The sequence below is a fragment of the Athene cunicularia genome (genome assembly GCF_003259725.1).
Source record: "Athene cunicularia isolate RWA chromosome 5 unlocalized genomic scaffold, athCun1 chr5_part3, whole genome shotgun sequence".
NCBI classification, from domain to species: Eukaryota; Metazoa; Chordata; class Aves; order Strigiformes; family Strigidae; genus Athene; species Athene cunicularia.
The window spans coordinates 6,984,963-7,010,662 of NW_020799103.1; the positions used below are offsets into that span (position 1 = coordinate 6,984,963).

The 25,700-nt window shown below is 38.4% G+C and overlaps 1 protein-coding gene across 3 annotated transcripts in view; it reads right to left on the bottom strand.

Annotated features, from left to right (window-relative positions):
* NELL1 (neural EGFL like 1) overlaps nucleotides 1-25,700 on the bottom strand; it is a 290,337-nt gene that overhangs the window by 207,431 nt on the left and 57,206 nt on the right. For all 3 annotated transcript variants that reach the window (XM_026850770.1, XM_026850769.1, XM_026850768.1), the window contains exons 5-10: nucleotides 20,613-20,685; nucleotides 20,290-20,372; nucleotides 14,823-14,957; nucleotides 13,872-13,974; nucleotides 10,309-10,382; nucleotides 2,355-2,454 (exon numbers count right to left, since the gene is read on the bottom strand). In XM_026850770.1, coding sequence (XP_026706571.1) covers nucleotides 2,355-2,454; nucleotides 10,309-10,382; nucleotides 13,872-13,974; nucleotides 14,823-14,957; nucleotides 20,290-20,372; nucleotides 20,613-20,685 — 568 coding nt within the window. The remainder of the gene's footprint in view (nucleotides 1-2,354; nucleotides 2,455-10,308; nucleotides 10,383-13,871; nucleotides 13,975-14,822; nucleotides 14,958-20,289; nucleotides 20,373-20,612; nucleotides 20,686-25,700) is intronic.

Sequence of the window (25,700 nt, forward strand, 5' to 3'; positions counted from 1 at the left end):
TATAATTCTACAAAATATGGAAGTCAGTGGAAGTTTTCTGTTTCCACAGCTAGATATTAAAGCACAAATGGATACAAAACCAGAACCTACCAGTCACTAGTATGCACTGATAAACATTACATAGAATTATTGTTCTCATTTAACATTATTAGTAAATGCTTACTAATCACCTTGTTGACTAACAAAAGGCCTAGCTAAGGGCTAATGCAAAGAATTATCTGTACCATCATACATACAACGTGAAATTTGCACGTGATGTGCAAATGAGCCACGCGGGCTTCCAGTAAATGCTCTGATTACTCAGGACAATATTTACTACAATATCTCTTCCTCACTACTTTTGCTTGAACAGTAAAAGCTGCATACAGTCTCTGAAACAGGTCATTATTGCAAAACAGAGAAGCACTCTATCCTTTCCCAGTAAAGGGCATACTGGCACATGACGGGACCAGAAACTGTGGCCTGCTTGCTGTATCAGAAGGCACCCGTCTGCATGATAAAGCCCATATTAATATGGAATTCTGAACAAATTTCTATTTTTAACACCAGCACTCTACATATGATAAAATTATACGCTACCACTTCGGGTTGCGTGCAACTGAAGCAAAAGTGTCAAGCAGCATATATTCTACTTCAAGAGATCAAAAGCAATTTAGGAGCATGAACTTCAATTTATGCCTTTGTAAAGTTGACAAAATTAATCATATCTTTAAGCATAATTTTCAAAAGAATTTTAAAAAGTAAAGATGAACTACAAGAGGAGGTGGTACTGTTTTAGCAGTCAGCTAAAGCAGAACTGAGGTGGAAGTTTAATGTATCCATTTGAAAGCACCGTGTATCCGAATTCGTAGGAAGTGAAAGTACAATTTCTTCTTTTGCTTCTAGAGACCATCACATAAGTATATATATTCATGTTATTTTATAAATAATAAAAACAGTTTTGGGATTAATAACTAAAAAGATTACCTATCGTTAACAATAATATAGAGCTGAATAATTACAGAACTTTCATCAACTTTGAAGCTTTCAGATTTCTAACGCTTTCAAGAAACGAAGACAATTTTTTCAATACTGCAGCACATCAAACTGGGCCATCTGTTAAGAAGTATCACTAAGACATCGAGCCCTCTGAGGGACAAAGAAACAGCATTTAGTGTTTGCTTAAGTAGCTACAGATGTTTCTAGAAACTGTTTAAAAAAATAAACGGGTATATTCTCAGACCATGATCCAAGCAAGCAGTCTCAAACGTGCTGGCCCCTGCAACCACATGAATATGCTTGCAAGTTCAAGGCCTTAGTAAATATTTAACTATGCATATTTAGTAATTAATATTTACTGGCTAAGGGAGAGATTCAGAGCCCCTTCATTGGCATCTACAATGATACTGGAGGAATTTACATACAGGCAAGACAAGTAGTCCAGCAGGTCCCAATAACCATCTAAACCTGGCAATGTCTAATGCTCATCTGGCACACCTCTCGCTTGAGATTTCTGAAATGCAGCACTAAAGGCTGACACTCAAGTCCTGCTCTGAGACATCAGGCTCCCCTTAAGCTCAGCTGAAACTCAGCACCAAGGGAAAAGTGTGGAACAGAGATGCAATACACAGGGAATAATTAATCTCACATCATTCACCCAACAATTCCCTGATGACAACACACTTGAAGCTTGTTCAAGTTCTCTAGTCTTACGATACCTGCATTCTCCTCATTCAAAGGGATTTCCTCAACTAAGATTTCAACTATAGCTTGTTCAGTCTGGTCCAATATGTAACCAGGATTCACCAGGGCTGAAAGGGAGCAAGCGAGAGGAACCTGCATCTCCACACCCCACTGCAATGAGAAAAAATGGGGTTCCTGGCTCTAGGGTTATTTATTCATTTTTATTCTGTAATTGCCCAGCTTAATTCATAAATGAGTCCTGAGAGAGCTTAGATCTAAATCAACCTCCAAATACTGGAATCTTAACATTATTATTGTGATTTTAAAATAGAGAGCTTGAAAAAGCTTTTCCAAAACCCTGTACATTCGGTGCAGTTGTAAGTTTAAGCAACATAAATTATCTTTTTCAAACATAACTTCTTGCTAACGGGACTTCTTAAGAGATACTGGGCCCTTTCTCTCCCAACTCCTCATTTTCTCCCTCACCCTCTCTAATTCAGAGCAATTACAGCTGTGTAACTGGTAAGTATTCTACCCAAAGGAATATCAGAAACTGGGTTTACATGAACACTAATTATAGACTCAAGGTTTAGAGGTACCTAATATCTCATTAAAAAGGAACTGCTCCTTCCAGTGTATCCATTGAACCACCAGTTTATATTTCTTCCAAACATGCATCATCTCTGGCTTACCTCTACAAACACTGCAGCATTGGTTCTCTGGAAGAACGTGATCTTTTTCTGAGCAGTTCAATGGTGGACAAGTCTCTGTTACTTTTACTAAAACTCCATTCTGAAAATAAACAACATTTTAAAAAATAACTGATGAAACCATGTGTAATGGCATCGATGACATAATTTTCAATCTGTAACTCTGGTAATCTCTAGTAACAATACAGGTAAAAAACTAGCAGGCAGCAAGTTAAATTCATTCTTCATGACATCGTTACGACACCATAACATCAAATATAAAGTAATCTACTTGGACATTTCTACACCCAGAGTTGAGGGAAAGGGGAAAAGCAAAGCAGGGAAAACACACGGACACAAACACACCAAAAAAACAAAACAAAAAAACAAAAAAGACATCCCTCCCCCCAAAAATCCAAACCACTGAAAACACCAAACACCTGAAAAAAAGGAAAAAGAAAAAAAAAAAGGAAAAACATAATAAAAAGAAAAAAGGCACTTAAGCCTAAAATTCTATGGCAGTTTTTCCAAATACTTTGTTTCCAAGTATAGTTGTTTTACTTCCAATTATCTGAAAGAGTTAAAGCATTTCACTCCAGGTTTTTAATAGGACCATCTTACCTGCTTAAACAAGTCAGAGTTTTACTCCTCTCCTACTTACTCTTCATATTCTACACAACTCACCGACAAATTACTCAACCACAGCAGATAGAAGACCAACATTTTCAAGTGTAATGTGTTGTGCTTCTGTGTCCAATTAAGTGTCTGTTCTTTAGAATGAATTACTGATGGCCTAATTTCCAAAATTTAAGTCCTTCAAAGGTATGGCAAAGCAAAAATTCCATCTTATACCCCTATTGGATACCTCCTATTGGAATAGAATCTGCCATATAAAACATAGATCAAGGTCAAGATATTTCCATGATTTTGATTTCTGCTAGATTTAGAGTAAGACTGTGTATAGGTTTAGATGCTGGCAGAAATTTTCTAAAATAATAAAAGCAGAGCCTTTCTGGGGAGATTTTACACGAAGTTTTACTTCATCTTCTTCCCATCTAGGATGTCAGCTTCATCACCCCTCCAACAGCTGTCTTGCTCTTCAGTTAGTTGTTTTTTAACATCTTGTCCCAAAATAGCTTCCTCTTTTCCCTTGTCCCCCTCCAGCCTTCCTCATACCATAGCTTACTTCTTCAGCATCCCTTGTGCAGCTGTGCCATCACTGTGAACTGGCCAGTGGACCACAGATTAACAACCAGGATTTTCACTCAGTAGGAGCTATAGTAACTATCACGCAGGACTGTCCACACCTGAGTAATCCAATTTCCAAAGGACTGTGAAACTCCACTAAGAAAGCAGGCAGCCTGCTATGTGAATACACCTTTTTAATATAAATCTAGTCCCCACTCCTCCCAAAATATTTTTCAGGATGTCTCAGATGGTGGAACAAAAAGACTGAACAAGAATTTATCTTTCTTCAAAGACATAAATTACATTTTCTAACTATCATGACTGCAGAGAAAAGTTTAAAAATATGATCCAAACACATCTAGGGCTGAGAAAACCGAGGAAAATCAATGCTCAAAAAAAAAAGACAAAATATGTTATTAAAGCCACCATTCTCATAATCTTAGTGATCAGATCCATGACTTCGAACAGAGGATATTAAAAATATGTATGTGTCTACGCTGTATGAACAAACACCCCTATACAGAGACACACCTGCTAGCCAGAATCTTGCTTTCATACCTACAGGACACTGTGCCACACCATGCCAAAAGACTAGCTCAGATGCCAGAACCAGTTGAGGTAAAACTCTGCTGGTAATTAGCCCCACCAGCCATGCCACACTGATTCAGCTGTGTTTCTTCAGGCTCCAGAATTAGCTCTCACAGAGCATCAAGCTGCCCTACACAGCTATGAACATGGAAATGCCTGCTGAATCAACAAGGGGCACATGAAGCATGAGGTGCCCAGCAGCTAGCGGGACTTACAATTGAGAAGTGCAGCAGACATAGGGAATGCAAAACAGACCGTTCTACAATCACTGAGATTGCAATCTTAAAGCTAAGCAGGGACAAGTCTCTTCTTTCTTTTCCCAATTGTCTTTAGTGGCAAACTACATCAGTTTCTGTCATGAAAAATAATATTAAAAAACCCAAAAGCATCTTTTTTTTAAAAAAAAAAAAAAAAAAAAAAAAGCAGCTCCCTACAGCATCACATACAGCATGCATCATTGAAGCAAATGCCCACACAAGAGCAGTGAAGTTAATGGAGATATTAGGTCTCCTTCTGATCTCACTTCCGTAAGTGAAAGGGAGGAATCCCCCACGGTTGCCTGTGCCACTGCAGCAGCAAAGGTGATAAAAGAACCAGACACACTGAGCCGTCATTTACTATCACATTATCAAGCTACCAGCTGGAAAATCTCTGACTATAACTCATCACCTATTCAAGCTCAGACAAGACAACTGCAGCAGGAAGGGTACAGTGTGTCAACAGATGGACAAAAAACACTGACTGATGATAAAACTGGGCAAAAAGATGGCAAGGAATCAAGAAATTGTATGAAAGTCAAAACAGTTACAGGGATGAGTCAAAAAGCTAAAAACAAATTCAATTCAAGCTCACATCTTCTTTAATGAATCATAAAGAGATTAAAAAACCCACAAATTCAGAATTCCATTAATTTAACGACAGTAAGATTTTATTACCCTAAGTTTCCCATTTTCTCCAGAATTTGCATCTTGGAAAAAGATCGAACATATTTGTAATTAAGTTTTAAAACAATTAAAATACTTCCATGTTGAGTATTCTTTGGATTAAAATCAATTTGTTATAAACTAGTACAGATCCAATTATAAGAATTATCATCATTAGATTTCAGATTTTATCCACTAAGATAAGTAAGAATAGTTCACGCTTCAGAATTATTGCTTCGGGCAGCCTTAGAAAAATTACTAACTTTTTATACACAATTCACATATGTAGTCATCGAATGTGGACAAAAATAGATGTCAAAAAGATGTTCTTCTGAAATAAATAGGTCAAGCTCCAACTGTGACATAAAACCCACAAAGAATGAGATCTGGAGTCAAACATTTACAAGATGATTAAATGTCTTGTAATTACAAAGGTAAGTACACAAAAAAAAAGAATTGGCTATAAGCCTAATCAGTGACATGCAGTGAAAATCTGAACCACAAACAGCTCATCTCAGATGATCAGCTTTGGAAAATAATGGCAAGATTTCAGATAAGGTTATTTTGGGGTTTTTTTGCTGTTTGTGGGGTTTTTTTCCCCTCTTGTTTTAACTGTTACTGATCAGCCTTTCAGAAGAAAGTTCCAAATGGCATCCTTAATTGTCACTCTAGGAACCACATTGTTCCTTATGAAAAACTTTTTAGTCAAGCTTCCTGAAAGTCCATGGAGCCCTGTCCATCTTGCCAGCATTTGTATGCCACTCTAGCTTCCTGCTCCCATTGTTAATGAAGAGGAATTTCTTCTTGCACCCTTTTCTGTCGAACACATCTTCTGGTTATGAACAGGCATCGTGCCATTCGCTGGCATTAACCCACAAGTCAGCTGATCAGCAGTAAACTCCCAATCCAACAAAAGTTACAGAGTTCCTTCCATTGACTGCAAATAAACCACAACAGCATATTGGAGAAATCCACAAACAGAAATAGCCACTTATTGAATGCAGAAAGGTGCAGTTTTCTAAAACACAAACACAACTTTTTTAGAGGGAAAAAAGGGTCAAGAGGACCCTCAAGGAGTTTAACAAGGAGAAGTGCAAAGCCCTGCACTTGGGGAGGAACAACCGCACGCACCAGTGTGTGCTGAGGTCACCCAGCTAGAAAGCAGCTTTGCAGAAAAGGACCTGGGGTTCCTGGCAGACACCAACTTGAAGATGAGCCAGCCATGTACCCTTGCAGCAAAAAAAGCTAAATATAACTTGGGCTGCATTAGGCAAAGTATTGCCAGCAGGTCAAGAGAGGTGATCCTTCCCCTCTGCTCAGCACTGGTGTGCTGGGTTTGTGTGTGCCGTGGGGTTTTGGTGGGAGGGAACGGGGCTACAGCCATGGCCCCTGCGAGTAGCTTCTCAAAGCTCCCCCAGCTCCAACTCAGACCCGCCTCTGACCAAAGCCGAGCCATTTAGTGACAGTGGCTGCACCTCTGCAATAACATATTTAAGAAGGGGGACCTAGGAGGAGGAACTGGAGTTGTGGGGAGGAGTTGTAGGGAGGACAGCTATAGGAACTCCGAGGTCAGTGGAAGAAAAGAGGAGGAAAGGGGGGAGGTGCGTTGGAGCAGAGACCCCCCCCCTGCAGCCCATGGTGAGGTTGCACCCCATGGACGTCACTGGGGGAGCAGATGCCAACCTGCAGCCCACGGATGGCCCCATGTCAGAGCAGGTGCCCGAAAAAGGCCAGGACTCTATGGGAAGAAGCCCCCACTGTTGTAGTTCAGTGCTGAATTGCAAAATGCAGAGGGTGAGGAACCTCTGCTGAAGCATCTCAGAAAGAATTGCATCACGTGTGAAGGACACACGCCAGAGAAAGTTCCTGGAGGACCGTCTCCCATGAGAGGACATCATTCTGGAGTAGGGGAAGAGTGTAAGGAGTCCCCACCCTGAGGAGGAAGGAGCAGCAGGTCTGACCACACCTCCCATTCCCTTGCCCCTCTGCACCACTCGGGTGGGAAGGTAGAGAAACTGGGGATAAAACTGAGCCTGGGAAGAAGGGAGGGGTGGGAAAGGTCTTTTTAAGATGTGTTAATGCTTTTCACTGTCCTACTCTGTTTGTTAAGTGTTGTTGTTAGCATCTGAATTAAATTATGTTGTTGTTCTTACCCTGAGGAGTCTTTTTCCTGTGACCATAATGTGTGAGTCATCCCACTCTGTCCTTATCTCAATTCCTGAGCCTTTAGCTTTATTGCTCCTTCCCAGTCCTGAGGGGGGAAGGGGTGAGTGAGAAGCTGAGTTGGTGCTCAGTTTCCCTCTGGGCTCAAGCCACAGACAGCTGGTGAGGCCACACCTGCTGGGTCCAGTTCTGGCCTCCCCAGTATGTGAGAGTGATGGAACAACTGGAGACAGACCAGCCATGGACCATGAGGATACGTAAGGGACTGGAGCACATCACATATGAGGAAAGGCTGAGAGAGCCGGGACTGTTTAGCCTGGAGAGGAGAACACTCAGAGGAATCCTACCAGTGCATATAAATACTTGAAGGGAGGGTGCAAAGAAGATAGAGCCAGGCTCTTTTCAGAGGTGCCCAGCGACAGGACCAGAGGCAGTGGGCACAAACTGAAACACAGGAGGGTCTGTCTGAACACCAGGAAACACTTCTTCAGTGTGAGAATGACCAAGCACTGGCAAAGGTTGCCCAAGGAGACTGTGAAGTCTCCATCCTTGGGGATATTCAAAAGCTTCTGGACATGTTCTGGGCAACTGGCTCTAGGTGGCCCTGGTCAAGCAGGGGAACTAGACATGATGACCTCCAGAGGTCACTTCCAACCACAACGATTCTGTGATTCTTAGGAACATCTGTGCATTAATTTTGTCATTTTGTCACTGTAGATTAATGTAGACAGTGTTTGAGGGCAGGATTCCAGCTGGGAATGGCTGTCCATCAGTAACATCTGTGCTTATGGTTAAGAGGATGTGCATCATAAATACATTTTTAGTCTGGATTAGTTTTCAGAAATTAAAAAAATCTGCTCACAGCCTGATAAAGAACATCTTTGATCTATCTGGATCCATCAGTATTATTATTTTTTTCATTAGATGGAAAAAATATAAAAGTTAAAAGCCTCTTAAGCTTGGATCAGTACCAATGCAAAGAATAACTATCTTCAAATAAAAATCGAAATGTGAAATTTCAACTTTATCTTTTTAATGTTACCCCACCTACAAATACATCCTCCTTTACAGACACAAGAGCTACTCCTCAAGATTTTTAAGTCAACTTTATCAACACTAATAAACTGACAGTTGATGTCTACCCTCTATTGTATTCCTTCGTGGATCAACAGCTTTTGAAACTTGATGTCTGTTTTCCAAATCTGGAAAATTCAACCATATTAAATTTTTTACCGTCCTTTCCCTAGCACAAAGTCCTTCCCCTTTATTCATATAACACCTTGTGCACCAGTAGACCTGCACTGAATAAAAAACAATGACTACAGCCACAGTTTGACTCGTCACCATTCATCCTTTATCTAGTGAGAATTCCTAATTGAGGCAGTAAATAAGTAGTTGTTTTGCTTACAGCTTTATGAGGTCATGCTGAAGACACACTGAATGAACTTCTTGTCTGGAGACACATCATCTCACAAAAGCAGAGGTAAGCACCCACTTAAAAACTCCCCCAAGTCAGAATGACAAGGTTTGCCAGTGAGCTTGAATGTCTTCTTTAAACACAGCTGTGGAAATACCTTTTTTCCCCCCCAGACATCGACCCATTTATTTCATGGTATTGCATCCGCAGATGCAGTTTCAAATTATTCAAGTTATCAATATTCTCCATTAAGACGTAAGTAATACAAACTGCAACATTACTGTAATTAGCATTGTCATATCAATTTCCCTTAACAATAAGTAAAATGCCAAAGCTCTTTTCACTATTATTTTAGTCAATTCTAATATGACAGATATTTGATGGTCAGTATTTGCTTTTAATCTTCACGAATGTATTATCATACTCATAACAATGAATAGAAGGCTCTTATTTATAGCACAGAGATGTTCCACAGACATAATTCAGATCACTCTCTCTGGTTTCACTTTAATGCGAAAATCCTCCTGTTCTCATCTTATTTGATACAGGCACTTTCCTTTCCAAACAAACATTCTGTGTCATATTATAAATAACAGGCACCTTAGCCTGTCTTCAAGGCAACGACCTTGCCCACGTATTTGTATATACAATGTTGAGCACCTCTATACAGCTAAATACTAACAACAGCAAAGTAATTCTGCATAACAAGCTGCTTTCACAACATCTGCAACCAGTTATTGTCCATTTCCATTAGTGAACATAAAATTGCTACTCTGTACACTCAGCCACAAGCACAATAACTAGATCATTGTAATCTTTTCCAAATGTTTTTCATAATTGTTCTAGCATACTGATCTGTCAATAACATTTGTAAGCCTCCCATTTATCACCTTCCCCCTCTACGAATTCAGCAAGATGTAAAGCCAAAAATACTTGAAAATTACATGTGAGAGCAAATATGTTTAAAATAGCTGCGCCTTTCTGAAGTGATAAATCATATTTAAAGCATACACATACTCACAACAAATACATGTCTCAGCAAAGCAATGGGCCTTTTGTAATCATCTACTACCCCTCTCTCCTCCTTCTATGGCTAGTCTTGACAACAGCTGATTTCTGCCACACTTACACAACACAAAGCACCCATACCCTCACTAACACTCCCGGAACGTTCCTATCATTTACAGCCCCCATTTACCTGTGTTCTTAAGTATTGAATGTAGTTGTCTAAGCGTTACGAACTTGCCAAAAAAGACTCCAATCCAGTCCAATACTTAGTAATTTACCGCAATTATTAGCAGGGCTACATATAGTCTAATACTAGAGAAAATCTAGATTAACTCGGACTATAACACATTGCTTCAAATTGCAGCAATTTGCAGGAAATTAGTAACTGGCTCAAGATGCTGTTGCATTTTTCTAGAGCTCAACAAAGCAGAGATGAAAGGGAAAACATCCCTCCAAGTCATTTTGCCTGTGTTTTTATTACCCCGCAAGGGTCGTATTCCTGCCTTGTTTTCATATTTGTGGCTTACACTGACTTCAAGGTCACCTTTTCAAGACAACAGATGTCACATTTGCATGAAGAAAGCCTGAAGAAATGCACTAACTTACTGTCACTTCTGAACACCACACATACTTTTAAAAATCAGGAAAAGTTGATACAACTGAAACTTACTCGACATTCCCTGCAGCTCTTGGTTAATACTCGTTGACCTTCTGCTAGCACTTTGCCTCCATAGATACACTTTGCTGTAATTTGAGAGAAGGAGGGACATTAAAAATAAAGACATTAAATCACTATTTAAGTAGTAAACAAACGCAAAGTATAACACAAAAGTAAAACCAGTATTCACATACACTGAAAAAATATGAATGTTAAAAATACGATACCTTTTGCTTTCATTAGAAGTCAGTATTATATATAATTATACAAATAAAACAGCTAACAATAAATTCATTTTAAGAGCAAGTAATTTTTTTACCCAAACTAAAGAGAAAGAGTGAGAGCAGAAGACAATATGTACTGGACCAAATTCAGTAGTATTCAGCAGAAAATATCTTCATTACTGACATTTCGTAGATTAGCTACACTATTTGTGTTACTAGACATCTTCATGACTCAGCACAAGAACATTTAAGGAGTTTTCCCATATATGGAGACATTTATTAGCATACTGTTCAAGACAATAATACAAGCACAGATTTCAATTAAACCTTCATATTTTTAGTGTGCACAAAGGTGAACTCTTAACTTGCTAGAGCACTGCAAAAATGCTGCATCTGATCCAAACGACTGTACTGAATCAACAAACTGTAAAAAACTATTTCAGAAAAATATTCTTAAAGCACAAATGAAATAAGCAAATTTCCCAGGAAACTGAAAGCTCCTACTAAAAAAAAAAAAAAAATCTCGTCTGAAGTTTTTGTCCTTCTTCTAAAGATGAGCAGCTGCACAACCAAACCAACAGACTAGAACACATGAGCACTCCTCATTCATTTCATGGCAAAGTCAACTAGCTTAAGCTTAGGACTACTGCCACCGTGAAGGAGGTCACCTCCAGCAAGGCCACAGTAGCAGACTACTCAGTCAAGTATTACCATAACTATCACAGTCCTCCTGGAACTAGACGTCTGAATTTCAATTCCAGAGGGGAATAGTAAATGCATTAAAGAGAATAGTTGAACTATTATGATCTTACAAAAATCCAACATCCATCAAGAAGGCACTCTATATTACTAACAAGATGGATGCTAAACACTGGTAAAATAACTTTTTGTTGTGGTGTTCCAGCTCTCTGCACTCAACCAATAACAGTTTGACCCATGGCACTGAAAGGATATCTAAAACATATGAATCCTATGTTGCAACTGAACAAAGCTATAGAAGTCTCCTGAGTCAAGGCTAATGCAGAGTGAAGTTCAAAGTACTCGGTCCTCAAAAGAAGTCACAGATATCTAGTAACTGTTTCACCTCAATTTCTCTCCTGAATATCCAGGTAAAGGAACCAGGCACTTACAGGTGCATGTGTGTACCCCTTACAGGTGATACCCACAGGGGTAGTATTCCACAGCACCAACTGTCATAGACACCGATTCCCCAGTTTTAAACATAAAAGACTAATAGATCAATTTTCATAAGCTTTCAGTCATAAATTTGCTTCTAAGGGCTTTTTGTTTAAACTTTCACTCCTGAAAATGCTCAATCTTTAAAAAAAGAAATAAAGAGTGCTCAGAGTTTTCAGAAGTACTCAGTTTTCTTTATCAACACTGCATTGTAAAAACAGGCTTCTTCCTTTTGGTATCCTAGTTTTCTTCACTCTTCTAAAGCTGCCCTAGTTTTTATGCCTGAGTTGTTGTGATCTCACTTACGAAGAAAACTTCAGATCAGGAAGCTTTGTTTAAATTAGGAATCCCAGTAACTATTTCTGGGAGAAGATGAATTGAAGAAATTCCTTTTTCTTTCAGTCTCTTTGCCTGACATGACTGCTTTTAACAAAAGAAAGGACACACCAGAAAGCAAGTTAACATACAAATGAGAACAATAATGAGATTTTAAAACAAAATTATAGCCTTTTGTCATATATTAGTTGAAAGGCTAACACAAGATGGCAGGGATCAAAACAGAACAGCCTCAATTTTAAAACTCTTAACATATCAGACGTTAGAGCTACTTTGTTCGTTAACCCTCAACTAAAACAGGAAACTGTTCAATAATCCAGCCATTCAATAATCCCTAGGGACAGCAAATTATAACTGATGATTCTATCAGAGCTAAATAGGAAAAGCATGGAGAAATTAACACCTGTGGAGAAGCTCTTTGGAAAGCCTCCACAATTATTCCTATCTACCCAAAAGTCACTGACTGTGGCCCTAGCACATCATTCTGTCAAGGAGCTGGCATTTACAATCAATTTCAATCAACCTTCATACATCTCTTCCCATTGACTGACACACTGAGTTCTTGTCAGTATAACGAGTCAAGTTTGTGCCAATCACTGACAAAAGGCAAGTTTGATTGTTCATCTTCCCATTACAAATAACAGAAACACAGTTTACTCATGGGGATGTACGTTGAAACTACAATTTTGTGCTTACAATTCCTTTGTGTCAGATTTTGACCACTGTACATACATGCATGTCAGCAAAGGAGTGTCAAGAGAAGCATCCATCTTTGTGGAAGAACTTTCTAGACTCTGAATGTTACAAATACAAACGTTCTAAGGCAAAAAAATACAGGCCAAAGTGGCTGTTTTACCACCCAATTACTCTGTTCACAAACATCTTTTAGTAAGCAAAATACACATGCCAACATACAGCTGAGAAAGTAAGATGACATGAGTAAACGAGAGCAAGTGCAAGATGACAGCTAAAGGACATCTGTGCATGGGACTAAAATTCAATGACTGAAGAAGGGTGACGATGGAATGCTAGAAAAAGTGTTATTATTTTCCTAATAAATCTTAAAATAATTCAACATCCCTGTCTTAATGAATTATTGAAAAACTAAACTGAAAAGTTTACTAGTCTCCAAGAACAGAGGAGGAAAAGAAGAAAACGTAATTTGTGCTCCTTAAGGTAAGATTGGCATCAGTATTCAGCTAAAATTTCTGTGTATTAATTGGTTTCGTCCTTTGTACTACTATTAAGGCAACAAATACTGAATATTCCTTCCAGAAATGTTACATACAGCTTTTATTTCCAGAAGAAACAGAAAGCTGACAATAGCACCGAATGAAATAAACTTTTTTGTCTTTCCTCTCATGAATTTATTTTGAAATTAATTACAGCAAACTATCATTCCACATAGTGATACCAACCCAGGGTCTGAAATTATGTCATGTTTATTTTAAAGAACAACACCTTCCAACCCAAAATAAAAAATATCCAAAATGGACAACAGCTCAGTTTATTACCCATCACTACAGAAGTTTGGACCATGGGCCTGATGCTCCTCAACATCAACAGGAGATACAAGCTGAAGCCAAGTAAGGCTTCACAGCGCCAAACAAGTACATGAATAATTTTACACTGATGATAGGTGAAAAGAGAATGTTAGAAATTTGCAATGCTTGTTCATTTCTCAGCAGTTATTTATTTCCTTCTTAAATCAACTTTGTCACTGTGACTCATGTTACCTGAATTACCAGGACCTATGGAAGTCATAAAATGCTCTTGCTTTCAGGACAAATTTAACGCTGCTTAGAGGGTGAAACTAAAAGGTCCATGTGATGTACTTACCCTTGCATATTTTGCAGCACTGGCTTTCCACATGCACTGGGAGAGCATCAGGAGGACAGTCAAGAGGGGGACAGGACATCCTTCGGCACTCCACAATTCCACTCTAAGCAAAGGTTTTAAACACAAAATTCAACTACAACTGTTGCTATTAGTGAGTATTTTATACAAAACATAGAATAAATTAAGTAAATGAAAAAAGCATTGTGGATTACAGAGCCATCCTTCAGTAAGAAGTTTAATCCTGTCCAACTACGAACTTGAATCAAAATGCATCTAAAGGTCAACCACCCCATTTGGATAGATATTACTGGTTTTACCCCGCTTTCCCTGAGCAAAGCATGTTAAGTGGAAAACATAAGCCCATATTTACAAGAACATAAGCACCGCTTTCTGTAGGTTGTGCCAATCATCTTTGAGATTTTTAACAATCAGTTTTCTATTTTCTTGAGCAAACAAAGACTCTCTTCAGATATTTATCAAATAATTTCAATGGGACAAGATTTACATACTAATTCTCTTCTGTTCCTTGTTTTTTCAGAGTGATAAACACTGAAAACAGAATCTGCATGTTGTTACCATGCAAGATGCAACTAAGCATCTATGAATACTATTAAGATAATGCTTCCTTTTTGAAAAAATTACTGCAGTGAAAACAATTCCAAACCAAACACAGACAATGCCACACTTTCACCCCAAAACCGTTAAGTCCTCACAGATATAATTAGAACAAATAAGAAAGCACTGCCAAGGGAAAGTAGAATTTATTTATGAAGCTTGCACATAACCAATGTCAAATTTTTATTTATTTTACCAATTTCCCTCCCTATTGTTCATACTGCCACTAGATGCATACTAAAAACATAATAATTGTCAGAGTTAACATTATGTATTCAAGGACCATTTTCACATTTTAATTAGGTCCTACTCCTTAAACTCTTTAGAAATTCTTACTTTGCATGTGCAGTTCCTGCAGTGATCATCTTCAACCCATGAGTCTTTGTCTCTATAGATCAATCCATTTACTTGACAAGTCTTCTCACAATGACAGTCTTCCAATTGACTCAGTCTTGTTTCTGCATAATTTAACTATAAATGAAAGTAACTTGATAAGATTTCTGCAATTCAAACACACGGTTTAAAAAAGCAAATATGAGAAAGCAGTATACTTATTTTTAGCCAAACCAAGTTTGACTACAACCTTTGAAACACTGCACCAGGATGTCAGCAGGTATAAACTAACCCTACTCCTCAGACTTTGATGGAGCTATCCATGCTGACAACAGTTTTTGACTCAATCAACTGCCTCTTGTACTGTAACAAACTCCACTAAGAGCCCTTCGGGAATGTCCAGGCACTACCAAAAATAGACAGACTACAATCGTTTTTCTAAAAAATAAATAAATAAAAAATATCTTAATTCTTCATCAACCCAATTATAAATCTAAAAGCATGAAGATTAACAAGCTCATTTTTTCTACTCATCCCCATCTCAGCATTGTTAAGCATCAGCCACTTCAGAAAGGTCTTAACCTTATAAGAGCAAGTGAGATTTAGAGGGGAAAGAAAGTATTTTTAATCAGTGTAGAACAAAATATTCCCAGAGTGTGATTAATGGAGAAGCCATGCTCCTGGAGTAAACCCTGGGGTGGTGGCTAGCTCTTAACACTCCTTGGTGTTCCCATTACAGCCCCAATTCCAGCTACTAAAATGTGTATCAAGAAGCTAAACCTGATGCATCCTTTCCCAGTATTAGATCTGCATGCTAGCAATTGCTGTTTACTGACGAGATGCTATGCAATAAGAAGTGCTAATTCATGTAGCAACAGCAAAGGACAAGGCTTTTTGGAACCACCCTCTCCTAAGCCATATCACAGATCTCCCCTTCATACAAGGTACCATCTTATCATCCTCCAGAGAGGAACAGCCCCTATCTATGCACACCCTGTACCCAGTGCCATCATCTCTAATCCATAAAACCACTCAGAAAGACTTTCTCATTTACTAATACTAAAAATAATGAAATATATAGAAACAATATTTAGAAGTAAATATTTGCTACTTTCAGGCCCCAGAACTGCCATTGCTCTAAGAACTGGTGCCAGTTGGATAGGAGTTTCTCAAGGTCTTGATTTTTAACATTCACATTTGTCTTATGCATATAACCATCACACTGAAGCCATTGTAAACAGCAAAGCTACCAAAATCTGGCACCAGACAAGATGGATGCATACTCTGTTGTGCTATAAACATGATGCTATTATCCTACATTATAGGCTGTTATATTTTAATAGCAGCAAATTTTATTAAAAAAAAAAAAAAAAGAAATGCACAGTGCTATAGTATTTTTTACATAATGCAATACCCCTGAATTTCATATATTTCCATCCACTTTCATTGGAAGTATTCTAATATGTCCCTTTTCACTGCTGCCAGTAAAAAAGCAACTTATTTAAGGGGAAGAAAAAGAAAGTAAATACTAGGCCAATTTCTGCGGTTTATTTTTTCCTCTCCAGTCCTCATGAGAGAAAGCACTGAATAAAAGCTCTTAATTTTTTTAAGTTGTTATTTTGGGATTGGTACTCATCTCCTCCAGATTCAGAATGATCTGGTGACTTCAAAACTGCTCTTTTCACATTTTAGAGGCAAAACTATCCTCTTATTGAGCTGCTTGTTTTCAGCACAAACCCTTTTCAGGTCATTATATTTAGTCATTATATTTACAGTATATAAAATATATTCAGTCTTGTTAAAACAGTGTTTGTCTTACACTTCTACTTTATTTACACATCTTGTATTTCATTTTTGTAAATGAACATCCCCATATAAATGGGCCATATAAATTTTAGAGAGAAAGGACTTCAGAAATATCCAGATTTGAAAGTGGCACTTGACGTTGTCTTTTGTCTGTCCTAGAAATTATTCCATAGAAAAAGACAGCTCTAAGAGAATGCATAGTTTCAATTTATTAACTTCTTCTGTCATTTGCAGTATCTTGATAAACTTTATTTACTTAAAAATTGTTTACCTCCTGTTGTAAGAAATATCTTTAAATACAATAAATCAGTCAAGAAGATCACCAGAAGGCAGGCAGACAACAACAAACCCTCCAAAACACAGAAATCAATTAATGCATCACAGCCCACAGAATCTGTCCAGAAACAACATTTAACTGTTAGCAGCTACACTAGAGTGACCAGAAACTTTGTTTGTTTCTCAACTTCAATCCTTAATTGAAAGGCTTCGATTGAGCATAATAAAAAAAATTCCTTAAAATCCGCTGAAATACTCTTCCAAATCATGTCAAATGCATAGAACTAGATTTAATGAACATTTAAAACATCCATAAAAAATTCTCAAGCTTCAAGCATTTTTTAGGTTATGAATAGAAATAAACTAATGAGGGAGAAGCAGCCCACACCATACCAAGCATTTTCTATATATTAACCACATCCTAAATTCTTAACCTTCAGGAATATTTGGCTAGCTATTATTCACAAAACTTATTTAACACTTCCCTTGCTTCTCCTCTGTCCATACAAATAACTGGAAGATGACAGACTTCTGTTAAAAACCCATTGTTTCTGGCAAAATGAACAGCAAAAATATTGTTATTCATACAAGTATTCATGCCCATATACATCCATGATATAAACAAACCAGATTAACTAGTCCATCAATGAACTCGAGCACTTGATTTTTCTTATTTTAATTCAAGCTTCAACCTTTCTGACCTCAACCAAGGAAAGATTCAGCAGAAAGTTTTGTGCTGGAAGTCTTCACGTAACAAGCACATCTGAATACAAAGCACACCCAAGTACAGGCCCATAATTTACCAAAAAGAAATCACATTCCACTCAAAGAAATGCAGGAGATGCCCATACCGATTTCAGTAGGTGGTTAAAGTTGCATGAATTATTTTAGCCATTATATTTAAAGAGGAGTTAACAGTATTCCAGCATGGCAGTTGGGAATGCTGAAATATAACGCAATCCTTTTCTCCTGCAGCAAATTAGCATTTTAGACAGATTTCTAACACTCTGACCTACGGTGTCTCTCTATTTAAGGACACAAGATTAAATCAATTAAACATATCTACTGTAAAGATTCAGAATTAATTCAAATTTCGATAAAAATTAAATAGGCTTTAAAAGGTAGCATTTATTCATCTTTAAAAGCTATGTCTTCACAAGACATAGGTAAGAAGAGGACATAATGGTGGTTAGCTTGTTACAGGTCATGATCAAATGCTCCTGCACACTCCATGACAATCTGCTATAGACAACGCTCTGCTGGGCCCCTTAAACAACCTCCGTGTCCCATCCTGAGCCAGCACTAGACTCATGGAACCCTGAGGTCAAGTCCAAGCAAGGGAGTACTATCTCCTCCCGCCTACATACTGCATAATTTGCACTGCCATCAAAATTATTGGAGTTTTACGTTACATAATCTGCACGTACACATTCATTGCAAACAACACTCACTGGTCTATTCAGCGCTGTAATACAGCTGTAACCAAACACAGACTGAGGGAAGAAACTGAAATCCTAGATAACAGCAGAGCAACAATTGGACATCAAACCACAAGGCCCGCTTCTCCAAAACGTCATGTTCATGCTCTGCATCTCTTGGTGCAGGACCAGGAGCCGGGGTTCATTGTTCACGTGCATTAGCGAGCCGTTCTCTGACCACCTGCCCTGCTAAGTGGGAGCTCTGTAGGCAGCTCCACAGCCCTTCTAATCCTTGCTCTTTACCTTGTCATACATCATCCCCATACGATATACTTATATCTACATTAGTACCACTTGTGGCTATTGTGGCCAGGACTGAAAAAGCAGATACAAGCCTTAATGCTTCCCTCCAGTCCCTCTATTTTTAACTTACATTTGTCTACCAAATTAACTCCCTTTCCTGCTGCATGCATTTTTCCTGGACGACAGTATTTCTGTAACAACTGCAACAAAACAATCAGTTCACTGCTATAACAGAAAATGAACTCACAGCAAAGGATTATCCCAGTACCACTTTACAGGAGCACAGTCTCTGCAGCACAAATACTGTGTTATTTGCTTCCCCTCATAAAGTACTAGCAAGCAAAAATATAATTAACAGCAGAGAAAGCAAGTTACTGAGTACGGTGTGTAATTGGAACTTGCTCATACCACCAGCAGGGCTCAAAATAATTGCCTCTCTTTTCACAGTACAAGCAGCAAACTGAACTAAAAACTTCACATTTCATATTCGGAGTCAGCCTGTCCAAAGCATGTCAGCTGAGTAAGTGGATTGTCAGTATAATGCCCACACTCTCTAAAAACAGTTTTGCCTTTCCTATTAGGAAGGAAAAGAATACTTAAATGCAGCACAGTAAAAAGTTGAATGTTTTCATGCTAGTAGCACTACTATGCAAATCCTAGTTTTGAAATTCCTGTTCGGTAGCTACACTGAGATTAAAGGCATCTACAGGTCGGTGGTAGTTGCATTTCAATCTGTAAGTAATTAAAACATAAGTGCTGTTTCAGATGAGACAATTAATTGCCATTTACCAACATTATTGCCCTTTAACCAAAACTGACCTCAAAAAGAGTTTACAGGTTGCCCTTTAATACACATCAGGGGGTTCAATCACCTCTAAAACACAGCTTCCCATCCCAAAACCATCATCCTTAGCTGAAGGACCTTGCCTAACACTGAGGTTGACTGTGTATTGTTGGAGTCTAAATAAAATCCCCAAAATCCTAAACAAAAATAAACCCACTACAGCTTCTTATTCCTCCTATTCACAATCTAAACCAAGGCGGGTGCGCGTGTGTGCAAAAAAAACCACAAACCCAGCACGCAGCACACCAGCTGGAACTGGGTTAACTTTTACACTGGTAAAAACCATTGATCAAAGGTGATGTCAAGCTTGTCACAGCCAGCAGCTTCACAGGCATTCCCATTTTGATGACTCATTTCAGTTCCCAGGAAGGAGACTATGCCAGTCCTGAAGACTTCACAGGCTTTCCCACAGGCAAACACACACCCTTCGACAGCATCACATGGTGAGGAAATTGCTAAGGGATTTCACTCCTTTGTTTCTCTAGTTCTCCCTCAGCATGAACAGGGAAATCATGCTAAGGCTTCTTATTTAAAAAAAAATAAATAAATAAATAAATAAAAAAATCAAACCCTGGGCATTTTGTCACTATCTTACAAATAATAAGGCAGACAATAGAAACTGTATAAGGCTTAAGCAACATCTGTGAAGCAATATCCATAACGTCAATGCAGATAGGGCTACAGGCAGAAGAAAAAAAAAAAAAAAAAAAAAAAAAAAGGCTCTACCATGAAAATGTAGAATAATTGCAAAAGAAATAAATACTCTCATGTTGGTCTTAGCAAAGAAGGAATGGGCAACTGACAAAGCAGCTTAGGTACCTACTTTTGCAGTCATTTTTGCCAGGAGTTCTTGCAAATCCATGATTCCTTGCACCAGACTTAAGAAATCACTGCAGGTTGGGCATGCTCAATAAAGGAAGAGTAAAAAGAAACAGAAAGGAAGACAAGGAAAGACACAATAACCCATAAATAACCAACAGTATATCAGACTTGATTTATCTGAACATAAAATGCAATCTGTTTACACTGAATTTTTGCTTTCTGGAAGTCTGCACATGCAAAAATTACAAGCCTGAAAATATTATTTTTAAAATAAAATTAATTTGTATGAAAAATCTAAAACAGAATAAAGAAATTGCTACTTACTGCGATTCAGATTAGGACACTGCGTTATATATCCATTAGGTATAAAGATGACTTTCACATCTTGAATAACACCCTTTGAAAAAGAAGAGAAAACTGGTAATACAGATTGTAAACATTCCCTTAGATCTGTACAAGCTGTTTCACTAGTCATTTCTTAAGTGGGTACAAAAAATTGACCAGCTTACTCATGAGGAAAATAACTGAAGATGGACAAAATACAACTCCTCCTCCTACCTTCCTGTGTGTTTGGATATTAATTTTTATAAAACACAGAAATAATACTGTTTTGTCTTTTGCAATCACCAAATATAAGCTGCTTAAATGTCTTAAAATGGAATGAGACTGGTGAAAAAGCAGTGAAATAATATCCATATTCAAGCCTATGACACACTTTTCCAAAAGACAAAAAGAAAACACAGCGATACTCTTTAGTGGTTTAGGCAAATAAGACTGTGAAATCAAACCTTATGAAAAGAGATGTGCATATAGTGCAAGAGGTAAGTGAGAGTCAGTTGTTTGGTTTAATTTAGCCTACTAGCTTTGCATCTCAACTGGCAGTCCATGTAATCGTGCTATCAGTTAGAATTAAATCCTCTTTCTGATCCAGACAGATGGAAAGATGCCCTGTGCAGGACTGGCAGAAGTCAGGGCTCCAAGGTCAGAGCCAGCTAGTGCAGGTTCTATGAGGCCCGGGAACTGAACTTGGCAGGACAGGAGAGAGGAAGGTCCAAAAGGTGCAGTGCCAGCTGCATCCTCTGTTGTCCCTGACTTGCAAGGATATCCCTGACAGAAGCAGCAGACACGAAGGGTTGTCCCATATCCCTGCACACCTGGGCCTCAAGAACTCGAGATCCTTCAAATCGCCTAGAAAATGCCAAAGCTTGTGTTTGCTCTTTTAAGCTCAGTACAAAGCTCTTGCTCCATCTTTATGTAACACACTTACTCCACAAGATCTAACTTGAATAACATCATGGTCACTCAGGGAGAGGAGCAAGGCAAAGCAAGGGACTTCCAGTGCTGCTATCTGCACTCTCCCTGACTATTAATTGGATGTTGTGACATGGCTCTATCTCCTCCCAGACACAGAAGAATTTATTTAATTTGAAAGGAAATTTATCATCGTGACAGTTCTCTAATTAAATTACTCATTTGTAAGACTGTATTTTAATTTTCAGTTAAATTGCAATAGAGTGAATTTAGTGGACTGAGGACATAGTCACTTGCTCAAAATGTTGAACTCCATCCATAAATAAAATATAGGTTTCAGACAGTCCTCAAAGCCTGGCAAGTATAGTAACATTTAACATTTATGTGTTTATTTGATAAAACAGCAGAAGGTAATCAGCAAGCACAGTTTCCTGCTTACTGTTTCATGCTCAAATATTAACTGAAAATATTAATAGACATAATCAGATCACACTGTCTTTCTTGCAGAAGTATATACATTTATTAACCTTTTCATCTATGAGAATAATGAAATCATCATAATAATGAGAAGTAATACTGTCACTGGAAATGGAACATCCTGAAAGCCATTTTACATACTTTCTGCTAGCAGTCATCAGCAAGAAATTAGAAGGTGAGGCACAAAAATATATTTCAGCGCTTAAGCCCCTCCAGTGAAAAGCTCAACCAAGAGTAAATGAGATTACAAAGTTTCACCAGAGCATATCACACAGCTAATAAGCCATCATCCAGAGAGCAGTGATGTCTTCCTCAGCCTTTTTTTTTTTAAACTTCATATTAAACTTCTATTATGTTTGTTGCATCAGAGCCCCACTGCTCAGTTGTCTTTGGGGTAGATATACATTTAAATACAACCTGAAGTGGAAACACAATTATTTTGTGTGTCTTAATTTCTGGCTACATGAAAGCATGTTACCATGGAAAAACGTATGAACTTCAAGTCACCAATATAGATGCCTTCTAAGTCTATAAACCCTCTGAAACAGAATTAATACGATCAAATATAGAAGTGAACCTTCAAAGAGCAGAAATTTTGCTGATGTATTTTTTTAATAGAAAGACTTCATTATAGCAAACAGTTATTAGAGCCATAATTATTGTAATACATATGAACAAACTTGGACTATTCCTCCTTCAGCATTAAGTCGAGGTTGCCAAGAGCTTTCTACAACCACAGCTAGCAGGAGAATGAGGCATGCACAGCTCCCCTGGGGAAGCCCCGGGCCCTGGTCCACTTTGGCACAGGGTGTTCTTCCATCACATTCTGTGAAAGGATGTCAGGATTCAGCCTTGACGGGGAGATGACAGTGGTCAAAACCTCTCTAGTTTTTCCCCTTCCCAAGCAGACATCACCTTTATGTTATCATTAAAACATTTAGCTAGTTAGAACCAAAGCTTCAGTTCAGCATCAGGACCCCACTAGCTTGAAGAGCCTTCATCTGTGCAGGCAGATTACCAGCTATAAAATTAAATTCAGGCTGTATGCACTAAATATCAAGCCCATGCCAGGAGGATGCAGTACAAAAGCCCTGTTTATTGCGCTTCTCATGTCTTTATTAAATAGAGGACTCCTCCCACGTTCTGCGAAAAGGCTCATATGTTCCATGAGCTCCCGACTTCTGCATTTTCATTTCCTCCACTGCTTTTCACCCTCTATAAAACCTACTTCTCCCACAGAAATAATGGGGAGCACACAGCTGTGCAAGTTGCATCGGCCAGGGCTGGTGAAAGGCTTTTCACAGAGGCACCAGCAACGTGCCCAAAACACTGCGTCCCAGCAGTGCTACACCAACACCAGGAGATCTCCAGCAGATGAGCGCCGTGCTCCTCCCCATGCCAGGCACTGAACAGCTCTCCCAGCACTGTATTTACCTCACCTTAGTCTGTACGACTCCGAGACCAAAATGACTACAGAGGCCCGAGTAAGATATGATGCTGTGCAGTAAAACACCAACATACTTCTCAAGCACCTCCTATACAACGCCCATATAGAGCAGCAGGATCAATAGAGCCTGCTATAGCAGATATGAAAATTACCATCTTTCAATATGAATCACCTAGTCAGCAATGCATTAATAAGCTCGTTTCTGCAGCAGCTCTTTGGATGGACCCTTAGGGGGAAGGGTTATCCCCAGCGATAAAATGAATTTTGCAGGTAATTCTGATCCTGACAGAAATCAGATCCATCCTAGAGTGAGAGGATTCCCTTGATGTCTGGTATCGCTCTCTTCCTCCTTTCAGTTGCAGTTACTTCGGTTTCCTAATCTGATTATAATGGTATTCTCTAGCCCTAAAACAAATCATGTGTTTGGACCACACAAAGAAACCTGAAGGATCAGCATGTATTTTTCAAAGGAAGTAATTCATGAGATTCTCTTTAAAGCAAACAGACAAAGCTATCTTAAGTCTGCTCCACATTAGCACATGCCACTGCTGTGCTAAAACCATTTCATCTTGTCTGAACTCCAAATCCTTGGTCATAGCAGGTAAGTTACAACTAGTAAGAGATACTAGTTGTAAGTGGTGAGACTCCAATTCCCTTGATTACGCCACAGAGCACTTCATTCCCCAGCAAGGCCACAGACACAGCAGGGCTACTTGTGGAATAATCACTGTAAGGAAGGATGTGGAACAAAAGCATAAATAAGAAAAACTGCAGCAACTGGCTACAGTGAATAGCATATGAATATCATATCCGTTCCTTCCTCGTCTGATCTGCTGAAGAATTACAACCTAAAATAGGCATGAGAATATGGTTCAACATGTGCTTTAGTGCTATTCATTTATGGAGAGACACAGCAGTGGATTAACTACCATTGAAATTAAGAAAATTATTGCAACAGCAAACATGATGCTTAAAATAGTATCCAGTGCTAGTTACATGCGTTAACATGGCTCCAACACACATAGAAAAATGTTATTTCTTTTTTATTGCTCTTATTTCCCTGCAGATCTCTGTTTACATTAAGGAAAATAGATCTATTTTATTATATGCTAAAACAGTGAAACAAATTGCACTGAAAAAGAAAGGGAGGTCCTGCTGAGCATGTAAATATATGGAAAGAGATGTGTACTCTTTACAAACTGGCAAAATCCCAAGAAAAAAAAAAAAAAAAAAAAAAGCAAGATTTCTGAAACTCTCAAGCAGGATTAAAAAAATATAACCAATTATATTTCTGCCCTGAAGAAAGTTAGTAAAATATTCAAGCTTGCATAAAGCAAAGGAAGGCACTTGTCGACTTTCATTATGATCAATAAAAACTGTCAGCTCATTAGCATATCATTAGCTACCCTGCTGTTTCCAAAGTGTTAACGTGTAGAAATATTAATTTACAAACATATAATATCGCAGAGTTCTGAGGCTCTGACTGCCTGCATAAAATAAGAATTTAAGATGGGCGAATCCAATATAACTTCTTTTTTTTCCTATGTAGCTATAAACATATGTTTACCATCTGTGGAATTATGGGAAGCAGCTGAGGTAAAAAAACAACAGCTGTAGAATGAAATAATACTATCAATTTCAGTTCACAGTGACAGCTCAGCTGCTGGAGGATGACATGTACTCTAGGTTCAGAATAACTCTCGGACAGTCATTTAAGTTAAAAGTTAGCTCTTGCCTCCGCTTCACAGAATTGCTACAACAATCTTACCATAAATAGTTTCAGGATAAAATAATTGTCCTAGTTTGCTGAAATCTAGGGACTTTGACTGAAGGTCCTCAGAAAAACAGCAACTTGTAAAATTGTCTCATGAACTGACAGCTTCAAAGGGAAACTGAGTGGGTGGTAAATCACCCTGGCAACAAATCCACACCGATATCGAAGATAGGCAGATTGCCCTATCCACTACAGACTCTCTCACTGATAAACACTTGCACTGTGGCTTGTGATACAAAACTGAAAGAAATATCAGAAACTTTGCCATTGCTTGCTTACAAAATAAAAGAATTAATTTTCAGTTGGGGGGGGTGGGGGTCATCTGTTGGTGGATTTTGTTGGTTCAGCAATTCAGCCTCAACTGGAAAATCACAGAGCCCCACCCAGGGGTCATAAAAAGCTGAAAGAAAACATAGGAGAGGGCTTTTCCAGTTGTAGGTCATTTCTTCGTCCTTTGCCATTT